We start from the raw sequence: 16,750 nt of genomic DNA, 5'->3' as shown, positions 1-16,750 counted from the left end.
GCCGACGGACATCCCTACAAGTTATGCACGATGCTGGGTCGCTGACCAGGCGCTGAGTGGCTCCGGCGTCGGACAGCTGGTACAGTGGCTGCATTCCTGCCGGCCCGGGTGAATGTGCTTGGCACAGAAACCAGTGTATAGGCGAGAACTGTGGTTTGGCGGCGGAGCGGCACGGCGACCCGAACTCTGGATGATTGTGGCCGTCCAGTGGCTGCCGGAGGTTCCAGCAACAGGATGGTCCTCTGGCTACGGTAGCCACCTCTAACCTCCATCGTGGCTTGATTGGCGTGTATAAATAACGCCCCGGTGGCTATTTGGCTGTCTGGCGGCAAAGGAATGCACCTCCGGTTGACACGTTGCTGCGTCGACGGATCGGTACGAGAGCTTTGGTACATATCGAAGTAACGTGTGAGGCGTTTTGCAGGTCGGCTGTGTAGTCAGCCGCGTGTCTTCAGGACAGTAAGTGGAACACTGTGTCCTGAATTTCCTTAGCGTCATAGTACTGTATCCATATCACAACAGTGTTAAGTTTAAAGCCATGTTTATGAGTACTTCATGTAGTAGCAAATGCTACAGTGGAACTACCGGTTGGTTATAACTGAAGTGAGGCTACTCGAGGAGGGGGCTGTAATTATCGTATGGTAACGAAACCTGATAGGTAAACTGAGCTTACAAAAGTCTCGGATGAGCTAATACAGTACATCAAATGTATTCGTAGTTGCGAATAAGGACAATCGTCAGCTGTAGAATAGAATGACGGCAATGAAAATTTGCGCCAGACCGGGACTCGAACCCGCATTTCCCGCTTATCGAGACCGGTAACCTTACCAGTCGTCAATCACGCGTCTACGAACTGTATTCATACATCCATTATATATTATTATACAATTATTATTATTATTATTATTATTATTATTATAGTATACATATATATACTCATGCTCATAAATTAAGGGTAATTGCAGAATTTGGTGTCACACAACGTGGCACTACACAAAACTGCCGCTAATAGCATAGGCACACAGGGAATACACAAGACACAGATCTGTAAGTCCACGGTATTGGTGATAAGTTGAGAAAACCGACCCGAAACACATGTGCTACAAAACGCCACTGTTACCTGGGCATGTAGCCCGACATCAAGATGTATCACCACGCACACTTACACAGGCCGCACAACGGGCTAGCATACTCTGGATCAGGTGGTCGAGTAGCTGTTGGGGTATAGCCTCCCATTCTTGCACCAGTGCCTGTCGGAGCTCCTGAAGTGTCATAGGTGTTTGAAAACGTGCAGCGATAGTTCGACCGAGAGCATCCCAGACGTGCTCGAGGGTTTTAGATCTGGAGAACAGGCCGGCCACTCCATTCGTCTGATATCAAGGTACTCCTTCACGATGGCAGCTCGGTTGGGCCGTACGTTATCATCCATCAGGAAGGAGGTGGGACCCACTGCACCCCTGAACAGGCGGACATACTGGTGCAAAATGACGTCCCGATACACCTGACTGTTACAGTTCCTCTGTCAAAGACATGCAGGGGTGTACGCGCACCAATCGTAATCACACCCCACACCATCAAACCACGACCTCCATACAGAGCCCTTTTAAGGACATTAAGGGGGTGGTATCTGGTTCCTGGTTCACGCCAAATGAAAACCCGTCGAGAATCACTGTTCAGACTATACCTGGACTCGTCTGTGAACATAAGCTGGGACCAGTGTTCCAATGACCATGTACTGTGATCTTGACACCAGGATTTACGGGCTCTCCTCTGACCAGGGGTTAGTGGAATACACCTTGCAAGTCTCTGGGCGAATAAACCATGTCTGTTTAGTCGTCTATAGACTGTGTGTCTGGAGACAACCGTTCCAGTGGCTGTGGTAAAGTCCCGATCAAGGCTACCTGCACTACTCCGTGGCCGTCCCCGCGCGCTGATGGTGAGATATCGGTTTTCTTGTGGTGTTGTTCACTGTGGACGTCCCGTACTGTAGCGCCTGGACACGTTTCCTGTCTGCTGGAATCGTTGCCATAATCTTGCGATCACACTTTGTGGCACACGGAGGGCCCGTGCTACGACCTGCTGTGTTTGACCAGCCTCCAGTCGCCCTAGCATTCTACCCCTAACGTCATCAATATGTGTTCTTTGTGCCATTTTGAACACACAGTCACCATTAGGATGTCTGAAAACGTCTGCACACTTACTCGCTGCACCGTTTTCTGACATGCACCAACACACCTCTGTGTATGTAGACTGCTGCTAGCGCCACCATGCGACGACCGCAAGCAAAATGCACCGCATGGTCGTATCCCGAGGTGATTTAAACCCGCAAACCGCCCACCAGAGGGTTGTTTCACCATGTATCAGTATTATCCTTAATTTATTAGCAATATATATATTACCGCACAGGACAGACGTTTTACATAAAAGTCTTTTGCCCGGTATCGGCAGATAAATACGATATTACAGTGACTGTGTTCTTGTGATTACGATGCAAGGATCCTTTGGACATGCATGCATGTCCGAAGGAACAGGCACTGTGACGACCACAGCCGTTAGGAAATACATTAACTGAATCCGCAGTTGCGAAGGAGGACTACCATCAGCTGCATGCATATCCAATGGAACTTTGCATCGTAATCAGAATAACACAGGCACTGCAATATCGCATCGTACACCTAATAGAGTGTCATACCTCGTTTTACCTAGTGTAGTGCAGCAGCTCGATGTGGCGTGGACTCAACAAATCGTCGCATGTCCCCTGTAGAAATATTGAGCTATACTGCCTCTATAGCCATCCATAATTGCGAAAGTGTTTGCAGAATTTTATGCACGAACTGACCTCTCGATTATGTCCCATAAACGTTCAGTGGGATTCATATTGGGCCCTAAAATTGTCCACAATGTTCTTCAAAGCAGCCGCGAACAATTGTGGCCGGGTGAAATGGCGTATTTTCATCCTTTTAAATTCGGATCATGATGGCTGCAAATGGTCTCCATATAGTTGAACGTAACCCCAGTTAATGAGCGTTCCAGTTGGACCAGGGGACTCAGTCCATTCCATGTAAACTCCGCCCAGACCATTATGTAGTCACCACCACTTTGCACAGTGTCTTGCTGACAACGTCTGCGCCACATTCGAGCCCTACCATCAGCTCTTACCAACTGAAATCATAAGTCATCTGACAAGGCCGTGGTTTTCAAGTCTTCTACAGTCCAACCGATATGGTCAGGAGCCCAGGAGAAGCTGTGATTTTTTGTATGCATAACAGCAGTGTTGTAAAGAAGGCTGTGGAGTCATTTTCTGGTTCAATCAGTGTTGTATAGGAGGCTGTGGAGTGTTGTAAAGAAGTTTTGTGCTGTTCAGTTGAATTCGAGTAACGCTTGATTTATTGTGCCATTCTTTGTGCAAGGTTGAATCTGTTGGTCCCTTTTTACAATGCCTAGGCCTGGTAAAGTATTTAAAAATATAGTAAGTCCCATATTTCCAATATAAAGCGATAAACTGACATTGAAGTTAGGTTCGGGCCTGCAGATGCAAACATTAGCTTGTCTCCAAGTGCATCTAAAATAAAACTTGGGACAGGCATTGTGTCAGAAGAAACAAATCATGACAAAAATACAGGTTTCAGAATTGTGGATCCGGAAATGGTGGCAGAAGCATTTAGAAAAGCCTGCAAGTGCTCTGTTTGTGGAGGAAATGTGGATTTGGTTGATGATGGAAGGATAGAAGGTTTGGTTTGCACATTGCACATTTTGTGTCAAAACTGTGATGCTGACAGACCATTCAAGGCATCAGAGGTCAGTAATAGAATCTATGAAGCCAATATGAGATTTGCTTATGGACTAAGATGTATAGGGATTGGAAGATATGGTGGAAATCTTTTATGTGGTATTACGAACATGCCTGGTCCTCCCCTAAAATTTTCTGCAATGAATACTGCTCTCCCCAATGCAGTGGCAGAAGTCATTGAAGAGAGCATGAAAATGGCAGTCCTGGGGGCAATTCAAGAAAATTGTGAAGCAACTAATAGCAACGATATAGCAGTTTCCTGTGACAGTTCCTGGACGAAGAGGGGGCATACTTCACTGCATGGAGTTTCAACAATCATTAGTGTCAACACTGGAAAAGTGTTAGACTTAGAGGTGATGTCTAAATATTGTTCTGCATGTTCCTTCCGCAAGAAATAAATTGATGCAGGTAAAGAAACAGAATGGCAAGAAGCCCATAAAGCTGTTTGTAGCAGAAATTATGCAGGCTCCAGCGGTGGGATGGAAGCTGCAGGTATGAAATTCATTTTCCATAGATCTTTGCAAAAGTATGGAGTAGGATACGAACAGTATTTAGGAGATGGAGACTCTAGTGCTCTCAAGACTGTAGTTGAAAGTCAGCCCTATGGAAAAGATTGCACTATTGATAAACTGGAGTACTTAGGCCGTATTCAGAAGAGGATGGGTGGACGACTCTGAAGACTTGTTGCAGACAATAAAGGCAAGCTACTAGAGGATGGGAAGCCACTGGGTGGTAAAAACAGACTAACAAAGAAGAGAACTTGACAGCCTACAAGTCTATTATGGTGCTGCAATTAGATGTAACCTCACAAGCTTGGACAATATGTGGAAAGCAGTGTGGGCCATTTGGTTTCATTATTTGTCGACAGACGCTACACCTCAACATGGCCTCTGTTCTAATGAATGGTGCAAATTTTTGAAAAGTAAGGAAAGTGGGGAAGCTTATACCCATAAAAATAACCTTCCTTATGAGGGTTCAATGGCCATTAAACCAACATTTAGATCACTGGCTTTACCAGAACTGCTAGAAAAATGTCTGCATGGGAAAACACAGAACCCAAATGAGAGTTTCAGAGGTCTTATTTGGAAAAGCCCCCCATGAACCACAGACCTTGCCATTGGTAGGGAGGCTTGCTTGCCTCAGCGATACAGATAGCCGTACCATAGGTGCAACCACAACGGAGGGGTAACTGTAGAAAGGCCAGAAAAACACGTGGTTCCTGAAGAGGGGCAGCAGCCTTTTCAGTAGTTGCAGGGGCAACAGTCTGGATGATTGACTGATCTGGCCTTGTAACACTAACCAAAACGGCCTTGCTGTGCTGGTACTGCAAGCGGGAAAACTACGGCCATAATTTTTCCCGAGGGCATGCGTTTACTGTATGGATAAATGATGATAACGTCCTCTTGCGTAAAATATTCCGGAGGTAAAATAGTCCCCCATTCGGATTTCCAGGCGGGGACTACTCAAGAGGACGTCGTTATCAGGAGAAAGAAAACCGGCATTCTACGGCTCGGAGCGTGGAATGTCAGATCCCTTAATCGGGCAGGTAGATCAGAAAATTTAAAAAGGGAAATGGATATGTTAAGGTTAGATATAGTGGGAATTAGTGAAGTTCGGTGGCAGGAGGAACAAGACCCTTGGAGAAAAGAGAACCACTTGTATGAATATCAAGAGCTCAGATAGAAATCCAGTTCTAAGCAAAGAAGGGAAAGCAGAAAGGTGGATGGAGTATATAGAGGGGCTATACAAGGGCGATGTACTTGAAGACAATATTATGGAAATTGAAGAGGAAGTAGATGAAGATGAAATGGGAGATATGATACTGCGTGAAGAATTTGATAGAGCACTGAAAGACCTAAGTCGAAACAAGGCCCCGGGATTAGACATCATTCCATTAGAACTACTGACAGCCTTGGGAGAGCCAGTCCTGACAAAAACCTACCATCTGGTGAGCAAAATGTATGAGACAGGCGAAATACCCTCGGACTTCAAGAAGAATATAATAATTCCAATCCCAAAGAAAGCAGGCGTTGACAGATGTGAAAATTACCGAAATATCGGTTTAATAAATCACGGCTGCAAAATACTAACGAGAATTCTTTACAGACGAATGGAAAAACTGGTAGAAGCCGACCTCGGAGAAGATCAGTTTGGATTACGTAGAAATATGGGAACACATGATGCAATGCTGACCCTACGGCTTATCTTAGAAGCTAGATTAAGAAAAGGCAAACCTACGTTTCTAGTATTTGTAGACTTGAAGAAAGCTTTTGAAAATGTTGACTGGAATACTCTCTTTCAAATTCTGAAGGTGGCAGGGGTAAAATACAGGGAGCGAAAGAGTATTTACAGTTAGTACAGAAACAAGATGGCGGTTATAAGAGTCGAGGGACATGAAAGGAAAGCAGTGGTTGGGAAGGGAGTGAGACAGGGTTGTAGCCTCTCCCCGATGTTATTCAATCTGTAAATTGAGCAAGCAGTGAAGGAAACAAAAGAAAAATTCGGAATAGGTATTACAATTCATGGAGAAGAAATAAAAACTTTAAGGTTCGCCGATGACATTGTAATTCTGTCAGAGACAGCAAAGGACTTGGAAGAAAAAAAAATGGCTCTGAGCACTATGGGACTCAACTGCTGAGGTCATTAGTCCCCTAGAACTTAGAACTAGTTAAACCTAACTAACCTAAGGACATCACAAACATCCATGCCCGAGGCAGGTTCGAACCTGCGACCGTAGCGGTCTTGCGGTTCCAGACTGCAGCGCCTTTAACCGCACGGCCACTTCGGCCGGCTAACAAAGGAGCAGATAAGCTAAAAGAGCTGTAGAGGATGATGAGAAAGAAATGAAATATGGATATGAGCAGTTTTAGCTAAGGTATGATAGTTTTTTTTTTTTTTTTACATTTCATGCAAACTTTAAAATGATTTTTCTGCAACTTAAGGTTTTCTGCTTTCAGGAACAGTGGTGGTGGTGTTTTGGGGCTTATGGGCGCTCAACATCGAGGTCATCAGCGCCCTGACACACATTAAAAGGAACGAATGTGGACAGACCTAAGAAAACTAAAGCACACACTCAAACAAAGCAGGAAAAGAAGGAAAATGCTACCTAAGAAAGTAAAACCTACGGAAAGGGGAAACATAGCAACAAGAATGTCACAGGAAATTGTTATTGGCTGGCCACTTACATAAAATATGGGCGAGCTAGTCACACAGTGAGCAAATCAAAATCCTCTCCCTAAAATCTTAGTAAAAACATTTGACAGGGCACAGAACTTTAAAACTTTAGCCACATTCGTCCGAGTGTTGCCTAAAAGAGATGGCAGGTCCCCTGGCAAGTCAGCCGCGACCCGCTGGTCAGAAAATAAAACGCAATCCAATAAAACGTGGCGCACAGTGACCTGGACGCCGAAAGCACCACACATTGGAGGGTCCTCTCGCCGGAGCAGGAAGCCATGCGTCATAGGGCTGTGGCCTATTCGAAGCCGAGTGAGGAGAACCTCGTCCCGTCGACGGGGCTGAAAGGAAGTACACCACACACGCGTTGTGGGCTTGACTATACGGAGCTTATTGTCAGTCACTTCCAGCCATTCATCCTCCCACCGACGCATGACCCGTGAGCTATCAGAAACTACTGGAATGATTGCAATAGAATTTGGGACACGTATTCTTTTAGTTTGAAGCAATATTTAAGTGGAACAAAATTTTAATCGAGATATTGTACACAGTTTTGTGGTTGATGAAGTATTGAAAAGTTTGCTTGTAAAAAATATTCGAATCCAATAATCACAGAAAATAATAGCATCAATTTATCAAAAAGTTACTGCACTTAATTGTACACCTATTAGTGTAGATTATTACACCATTAAAAAAATTTGCATCGAAATTATGAAAAAGTGTACCTTAAAATAATAATGCAATATAAAATACAAAATTATCTCACTGCATTAGATTGTTATTAAAAATTCCGAATTTTTTTTAAAAATTGTATTAGATCTCTATACATAAATGTGCAAAATTTCAATGAGATTGAACAAAAAAATGGCAAAGATATGGATTTACAAAAATATCAGTGCCACCGTCCCCCCTTAATCCATTACATACGGAAACATTTATCTACGTCTTTCTTGCATTCACAGCGCCAGATTTGCACCTGGTGATCACAATTGGGATTAATTTTTTTCAGCATAATTCGGTTTGAGATTAACGCATTAGACTAGTTTCGCTGCCAAGTTTCGCTGCCATACGATAATTACAAACTACAGTGGACCGCTGTGAGTAGCTGCACATTAATTACACACGTCAAAAAAAGTTTTGAATCACCTCATTTACAAGAGTTCCGGAACCTGAACAGAAAATTTGAATAGAGATCAACATAAACATCATTTTCACCCCTTTTCTTGCTCATGAAAACCACATATTGCATGCTCTTGAAAACCACACATTGCATGTTGTCCGCCATACAACGAGATCTTCAGAGGTGGTGGTCCAGATTGTTATACACACCGGTACCTCCAATACCCAGTAGCACGTCCTCTTGCATTGATGTGTGCGTGTATTGGCTATGGCATACTATCCACAAGTTCATCAAGGGAGATTGTCCCACTCCTCAACGCCGATTCGGTGTAGATCAAATGTGTGTGGAATCTTACGGGACTTAACTGCTAAGGTCATTAGTCCCTAAGCTTACGCACTACTTAACCTAGATTATCCTAAGGACAAACACACACACCCATGCCCGAGGGAGGACTCGAACCTCCGCCGGGACGAGCCGCACAGTCCGTGACTGCTGCGCCTCAGACCGGTCGGCTAGTACCGCGCGGCTCAGTGTAGATCCCTCAAAGTGGTTGATGGGTCACGTCGCCCTTAAACAGCCCTTTTCAATCTCTCCCAGGTATGTTCGATATGGTTCATGTCTGGAGAACCTGCTGGCCACTCTAGCGATGTTAAACTGAAGGAAGTCATTCACAAGATGTGCACGATGGTGGCGCGAATTGTGTCCATGAAGACGAATGCCTCGGCAATATGCTACCAATATGGTTGCACTATCGATCGGAGAATGGCATTTACCTACCATACAGCCGTTACGGTGCCTTTCATGACCACCAGCTGCGTACGTCGGCCTCACATAATGCCACCCCAAAACAGCTTCGCTTCACTCGCTGGACAGTGTTTCTAAGGCGTTCAGCCTGACCGGGTTGCATCCAAACACATCTCCGTCGATTGTCTGGTTGAAAGCATATGCGACACTCGTCGGTGAAGAGAACTGATGCCAATCCTGAGCATTCCATTTGGCCTGTTGTTGGGCCCATCTGTACCGCGCTGCATGGTGTCGTGGTTGCAAAGATGGACCTCGCCATGGACGTCGGGAGTGAAGTTGCGCATCATGCAGCCTATTGCTCACAGTTTGTGTCGTAACACGACTTCCTGCGGCTGCACAAAAAGCATTATTCAACATGGTGTCGTCACTGTCAGGATTCCTACGAGCCATAATCCGTAGGTAGCGGTCATCTACTGCAGTAGTAGTCCTTGGGCGGCCTGAGCGAGGCATGTCATCGACAGTTCCTGTCTCTCTGAATCTCCTCCATGTCCGAACAACATCGCTTTGGTTCACTCCGAGACGCCTGTGCCTTTGTTGAGAGACCTTCCTGGCACAAAGTAACAATGCGGACGCGAACGAATCGCGGTATTGATCGTCTAGGCATGGTTGAACTACAGGCAACACGAACCGTGTACCTCCTTCCTGATGGAATGACTGGTAGTGGTCGGCTATCGGACCCCCTCCGTCTAATAGGCGCTGCTCATGCATTGTTGTTTATATACTTGGGCGGTTTTAGTGACATCTCTGATCAGTCACAGGTACTGTGTCTGTGGTACAATATTCACAGTCAACGTCTATCTTCAGGAGTTCTGGGAACCGGGTTAATGCAAACCTTTTTTAGACATGTATGTAATCACCCAGTACATCTTGCATCTCGTTAAGGTTTGTGCAGTGCTACTCAAGTGTAAATAGTAGATGCCGCAGATCTCAAAAGTGGTGCGTAAGAGAAAAAAAATATTGACAAATTACGAATCTGTGCGTATCAGTTTGAGCGGTACGCGCCTTCAAGTCTAATCGAAAGCATAATGTGACCTCTCTGCCACAAGGCGACATATGCGCGATACGGCACGATGACTTCACGCCCGTGAGAGTCGACTCGCTTTCAGTTGTTGCTCACTGCTGAATGGAGTAAGGTCATCGGGCAGCTGTTATGTGGGCGCGGAAGGCTACAAGCGCGTGCCAGAATCGGGCCGTATTTCGAACGGATATCTACATTGCCAAGCCGGCGTTGATGGGAAACACGACGCTCGAATTGCATGACGTACTTAGGACGACCCTGTTGTTTTGTTCCCTGCGGATGCACGGGCAGGGTGAAGTGGTGGAGACATACGGCTGTGTTTGATGGGCATCTCATTTTCTGCTATCAGGTGCCGGTACTCTGTGCTACACTTATTCCACTTGCTAAGAAATATTTACCGGCAGCTACGTTCGTGAAACTGATTTGAACATACGCTTATGTGCCTCAGCGTCATTTGCTCTCGTGTATTGTGGATAATTTACGAAGATTGTGAGTTGGTTACAGCACGTGTTAGCGTGCAGACAAGCCAGATTTTCTTATTTTAATTTAGCCCATTCGGGCATTCTGTTTTCGATCGTATTCCTATAATTTTGATCAGACTGTCCAGAGAGCAAGTATATGTTACTAAGAATCTTAACTGGTTGTATTTTACACACTTTTCTCGACTGGGGTTACTTGTGCTGGGTTAGATAAAAATATTCTGTTAGTGGAAGCCAGCTGGCGCTTTTGGTTTCAATTTATTGACATGATTGCTCATTGGCTTAACATTTTTCTTACTTAATTGGAAAGTTAATTGCAAGTTTAATCGTAAAGTGAATAGCCATTACTCGGTTGGGCACCAGTCCTTGAACATCTGTTGTATGTGTTTCATCATTGTGGGTATCTCGCTCAAGTTAATATTTGTGCCCATACATGTCGCAGCAGTCAGTGGGATCTTATATCTCGAATTACACTTGTAAATGTTTTTATTTGTCACTGTTTGTAGTATTCTGTAGTTACAGCTCACCGCGTGATCTGAGCGAAGGTCAAACTTTCTCTTACGTTGGTTTTATTGGTATGTAATCCGTGTAATCAAGATTCTTTCCTCTGTTGTAGTGCAGATGTGTTTATCTAATACAGGCGGGAGCATAGTTACTGCAGAGTTTAAAGTCAACCAGTTTTATATTTTAGTAATTAATTATTATACTAATTATTGCACTGACGGATTATACCGAACTTACTGAAGCTCCCACACTTGTCATATTTGCTAAAGTTATGTTAAACAAGAAAATATAATAGTTCAGTAATGACACTGATCTGTGTATATAAATAAATATCTTTCAAGGTGCAGATGTCACATTTTATTAACCAACACCTTACTTCCCCCAGTAAGCTACACCGTTTCATGTTGTCCTAGGAAGTTTTTGTCTATCTGTGTCATATTCGTCGCTTGAAATACCATTCGAACTTCCCGATTTCCCGATTATATGCACATATGGAGTACTGGGTGAGAGGACAAAGAGCACTAACTCATTTTATTCCTCTTGGGCAGTATTTCTGTGGACGTTCATTGCTATTATCATCCTCCGTCCTGCAGATAATGCATTAAATGTATAAATGTATCGGTCGATAAGCACGTGTCGGGCCCGTGATTGCGTTTTTGTTGTTGATCCAGTCACAGGACTGGTGCTAGTAGTTATCCCTTGTACCGACATTGTCGACGAGCTCAGCATTTCCCTCCAACGGATGGATCACTTTCGACAGCGTTAATAATATTGCACTAGAATATTGTGCAATACTATTGATGTTCTCGCGAGACTACTGAATAACATCATCAGCTACATTTTCAATATTATAGTGCCATAATACTTTGGTCGGAATGTTGAACGATAAAGACGCTGCTTATGTGATGATCGCTCTACTTTGTCGCAAGCGGGAAAGAAAAAGAGGATAAAAAACTGGCTCAAGAAACGTCAAATATCATTCATGAAAATTTTTTCAGAGAATTGAGGTTAAAAAAAAGTGTGCTGATAATCCAACATTTGATTCATTACTGTAAATGTTTCTCCCCATAGATTCACCTCCTCACACACAGGCACTCGGCCTCCACCCCTGCTTAGATAAATGGACGCCTATATATCGATAAAAAAAAAATGCCGTTCCAGCAAGTCAGCACTTATCTATTACGCTACGATACCTTGCTACAGGCAATTGTTTCCAAGACTTGAAATATAGAATTGCGATTTCACCTTTTAGAATTTGAGATATACTTACGGACAAGTATCATGCAATAGTATGTGCATCATTCTTAAAATTCGGTTTTTGTACTGATCTGCCTTAACATTCCACAATGCCAACAATAATTTACTCATTTCGATGCACGCTAACAATAATGCTCTTTCCACACCCAACAAACCTAAACTAATCTAACCTGCTTGTCCTACGTAGCACACGAGGGACTGTGGAAGACAATGTCAGTACTTCGCACAGACGACACAATATGTCAAGGCAGCGCAATACATTTCAATATATTTTCAATATTACTGCACAACCTCTCAGTCTACCCCTACATGATCAATGTTATTACGCATCAGGAAATACTGAGAAGTACAGGGTGTTTATAAATGAATATCGCGGTTTTAACGCTTTATAATATTTATTATACTAAACTTACAGCTATAAATGATATGTCAAATGAAAGATCAACTCAAACAGTTTTGCCAAGAACCTTATAAATGTTCAATGTGAGCACCATTTGTCACACGGCACATCAACTCTATAGCCGAGTTCTTCCCAAACGTTGATAAGTGTGTTTTCAGTGATTGTAGCAAAAGCTGCTTCAATCCTGTTTCTCAATTCAGGGAGGTCTGCTCGTAGCGGAGGTACGTACACACGATCCTTGATGAAGCCCCAAAGGAAAAATCGCATGACGTTAGGACGGGTGAACGTGGAGGCCATGCAAAGCAAGCCCTGTGATTGGGCCCCTTGCGGCCTATCCAGCGCTTGGGTACAGTGAAGTTCAACCAATCGCGTACTTCGCTATGCCAGTGAGGTGGCGCACCATCTTGCTGGAAAATGAAGTTCTCTGGCTCATCTTCTTCCAACTGAGGGAAGATCCATTGCTGTAGTGTTTCAAAGTAAGAAGTGCCAGTTACGGTAGGTTCACCAAAAAAGAAAGGCCCAACTCGGCAATAGACTTGATGTGTGCCTTGTGACAAATGGTGCTCACATTGAACAAAATGGTTCAAACGGCTCTGAGCACTATTTACGACTGTGTGCGTCTCTTCCAGTGTCTCTTTATTTTCCGACACGATAAATGATGAAAAGGAATGTAATTTCAAAACTTGTCCACATGTGAACAATAAATCGACGCAACTAAAGTGGAACTAAGGTCTTCTTTTAAAAGTGAAATTTGTTATTCTGCGAATTCTTTCACAGGCGATTTGCAGCAACTTAATACAACTGAAAACCTAAGTTAGCCATAGGAATGTGAACGAAGTGGAACGATAAAATTTATCTAATGTGTCAAATGGCTCTGAGCACTATGGGACTTAACATCTGAGGTCATCAGTCCCCTAGAACGTAGAACTACTTAAAGCTAACTAACCTAAGGACATCACACACAACCATGCCCGAGGCAGGATTCGAACCTGCGACCGTAGCGGTCGCGCGGTTCCAGACTGAAGCATATAACTGCCCACGTCGTATTGTGCCGACTCCACTGTAGCTTGAGTGGATTTTTAAGTTTGTTTTATATGCCCGACTTCTAATTTCACCACAGAAGTCTCCAGGGTTGAGCAGTTATTGCCCGATGACGACACGCAATACAGTTTGTTAAAGCGGAGTTCGCCGTTATTAATTATGTTTTTAGATTTAATTTTATTACCGTACAGAGACTCAACGTTCCTTTGTTTAACAGATCGTCGTCAAAATAAGTATGAAATGCTAATGTGTTTGCAATACATAATGTCGAGTATTGAGTTAAAGTTCGTACCTATTTTGCTATTTTAGAGAAGAGAAACTTTAAGCGCTTCTGCTTCTATAGTCTCAGTATCAAATGTTCGCTAATTTCAATTTACTTCCTATCTCAGTTCAGTATTTAAAACAAATTATATATCAATGTCATTTCAGAGATATTACGTCGGTCCCACACTAACGGAATTGTCATTTAACATCACTTTTATCAATAATTATTTTTCTTATGACGTAAATGTTAATGAATGATCACTATCTAGGAGGAAAGAGGGAGTGATCCTAATCATGAGATAATAGCTTTTAATGAGCCCGCAATCGTTAATTAAATAAAAAGTCACGTTCAAGGATGATATGCGAACAACTTTCGTTACGTCCGTTTTCACGTATCTGTCAAAACTAATCCTGTCGCCCACAATTCAAATTAACACTGACGTTAACCCCTTTTGTCGGAACATCGAATCGTAACTACACTCCTGGAAATGGAAAAAAGAACACATTGACACCGGTGTGTCAGACCCACCATACTTGCTCCGGACACTGCGAGAGGGCTGTACAAGCAATGATCACACGCACGGCACAGCGGACACACCAGGAACCGCGGTGTTGGCCGTCGAATGGCGCTAGCTGCGCAGCATTTGTGCACCGCCGCCGTCAGTGTCAGCCAGTTTGCCGTGGCATACGGAGCTCCATCGCAGTCTTTAACACTGGTGGCATGCCGCGACAGCGTGGACGTGAACCGTATGTGCAGTTGACGGACTTTGAGCGAGGGCGTATGGTGGGCATGCGGGAGGCCGGGTGGACGTACCGCCGAATTGCTCAACACGTGGGGCGTGAGGTCTCCACAGTACATCGATGTTGTCGCCAGTGGTCGGCGGAAGGTGCACGTGCCCGTCGACCTGGGACCGGACCGCAGCGACGCACGGATGCACGCCAAGACCGTAGGATCCTACGCAGTGCCGTAGGGGACCGCACCGCCACTTCCCAGCAAATTAGGGACACTGTTGCTCCTGGGGTATCGGCGAGGACCATTCGCAACCGTCTCCATGAAGCTGGACTACGGTCCCGCACACCGTTAGGCCGTCTTCCGCTCACGCCCCAACATCGTGCAGCCCGCCTCCAGTGGTGTCGCGACAGGCGTGAATGGAGGGACGAATGGAGACGTGTCGTCTTCAGCGATGAGAGTCGCTTCTGCCTTGGTGCCAATGATGGTCGTATGCGTGTTTGGCGCCGTGCAAGTGAGCGCCACAATCAGGACTGCATACGACCGAGGCACACAGGGCCAACACCCGGCATCATGGTGTGGGGAGCGATCTCCTACACTGGCCGTACACCACTGGTGATCGTCGAGGGGACACTGAATAGTGCACGGTACATCCAAACCGTCATCGAACCCATCGTTCTACCATTCCTAGACCGGCAAGGGAACTTGCTGTTCCAACAGGACAATGCACGTCCGCATGTATCCCGTGCCACCCAACGTGCTCTAGAAGGTGTAAGTCAACTACCCTGGCCAGCAAGATCTCCTGATCTGTCCCCCATTGAGCATGTTTGGGACTGGATGAAGCGTCGTCTCACGCGGTCTGCACGTCCAGCACGAACGCTGGTCCAACTGAGGCGCCAGGTGGAAATGGCATGGCAAGCCGTTCCACAGGACTACATCCAGCATCTCTACGATCGTCTCCATGGGAGAACAGCAGCCTGCATTGCTGCGAAAGGTGGATATACACTGTACTAGTGCCGACATTGTGCATGCTCTGTTGCCTGTGTCTATGTGCCTGTGGTTCTGTCAGTGTGATCATGTGATGTATCTGACCCCAGGAATGTGTCAATAAAGTTTCCCCTTCCTGGGACAATGAATTCACGGTGTTCTTATTTCAATTTCCAGGAGTGTATTTCCTTCCAGATACGCGCACGACCGAACAGCAGAACGGAACACAAACGCCTTGTTTTAACAACCGAACAACGCAATGACGTTAATTACGACAATGTCCGCTCAATGAACATCCCTTTGGCTTTATGTTCTTTACTCTGCTTAGTTAAATTATTCCTAATTACAATTTATTCAGCTATTTAACGAAAACATCTAACAAAAAAAATTATCCCCCAACGTAAAAGATCCGTTATAAGCGCCTATAACCGATCGGCCACCACGGCCGACTTCTTGGTAAAACTGTTGCTCTCTCATTTGACATATCATTTTTTCGCTGTAAGTTTAATTTAATAAATATTATAAAGCGTTACAACCCGATATTCATTTATAAACACCCTGTATTATTGACTGTACTCGGGGCGCTTCAGAAGATCACGTTCCATGAGACTCTGCGTGCAGGTATGGGATTCACTCCAAGAAAATTGTTTCCTATCAGGTGGACAGCAATTGTACCTCTGGGGGCCAGTAATCTGTACGACAGAAATTTCTGTCAGTACCAGGATACCAACTTGCTACATTCGTCACTGACGACCTTAACTACATCACAGAGAGAGGAGTGCTTACCAATAGACCAGGAGGCGCCCCTGTTCTCCGCGAGCACTTGCATGATGTTGGCAGCTAGGATACCGTTGCCGGCGGTGAGGCTGTCGCCCAGTGCGGCGACGACGTCGATGTCTCCGGGCCTCAGGCGGTGGACAGAGTCCGGTGGGGAGGGCGAGCGGCCTAGGCGGGTGTCGCACGGGAAGGGCCGGTCCGAGGGGACCTCCGGCTGCAGCGCCTGCGGCAGAAGAGCGCGGCAGTCAGTCAACAGGGGCACTCCAACGCTCGTGGCACGGCGTAGTTTATGAATTACGGAACCTTCTCGTCAAGCTGCGGCAACAGCACAGATCTTCTTATCTCGTGTTTTCTACTGAAAATTTCGTGCTTGAACTCTTGTTAACTTTACTATTACAGAGATCG

General features: G+C 45.0%; 1 protein-coding gene across 1 annotated transcript in view; it reads right to left on the bottom strand.

Annotated features, from left to right (window-relative positions):
* The window catches only part of LOC124549386 (phospholipase B1, membrane-associated-like), a 107,164-nt gene that overhangs the window by 71,169 nt on the left and 19,245 nt on the right, over positions 1-16,750 (bottom strand). Inside the window, exon 2 of the mRNA XM_047125241.1 lies at positions 16,355-16,568. Within this exon, the coding sequence (XP_046981197.1) occupies positions 16,355-16,568 (214 nt within the window). The remainder of the gene's footprint in view (positions 1-16,354; positions 16,569-16,750) is intronic.

Source organism: Schistocerca americana, chromosome 1 (assembly GCF_021461395.2).
Source record: "Schistocerca americana isolate TAMUIC-IGC-003095 chromosome 1, iqSchAmer2.1, whole genome shotgun sequence".
NCBI lineage: Eukaryota > Metazoa > Arthropoda > Insecta > Orthoptera > Acrididae > Schistocerca > Schistocerca americana.
Note: the sequence above shows the minus strand (reverse complement) of the source record. Positions and strands in the feature narration are given on the sequence as shown.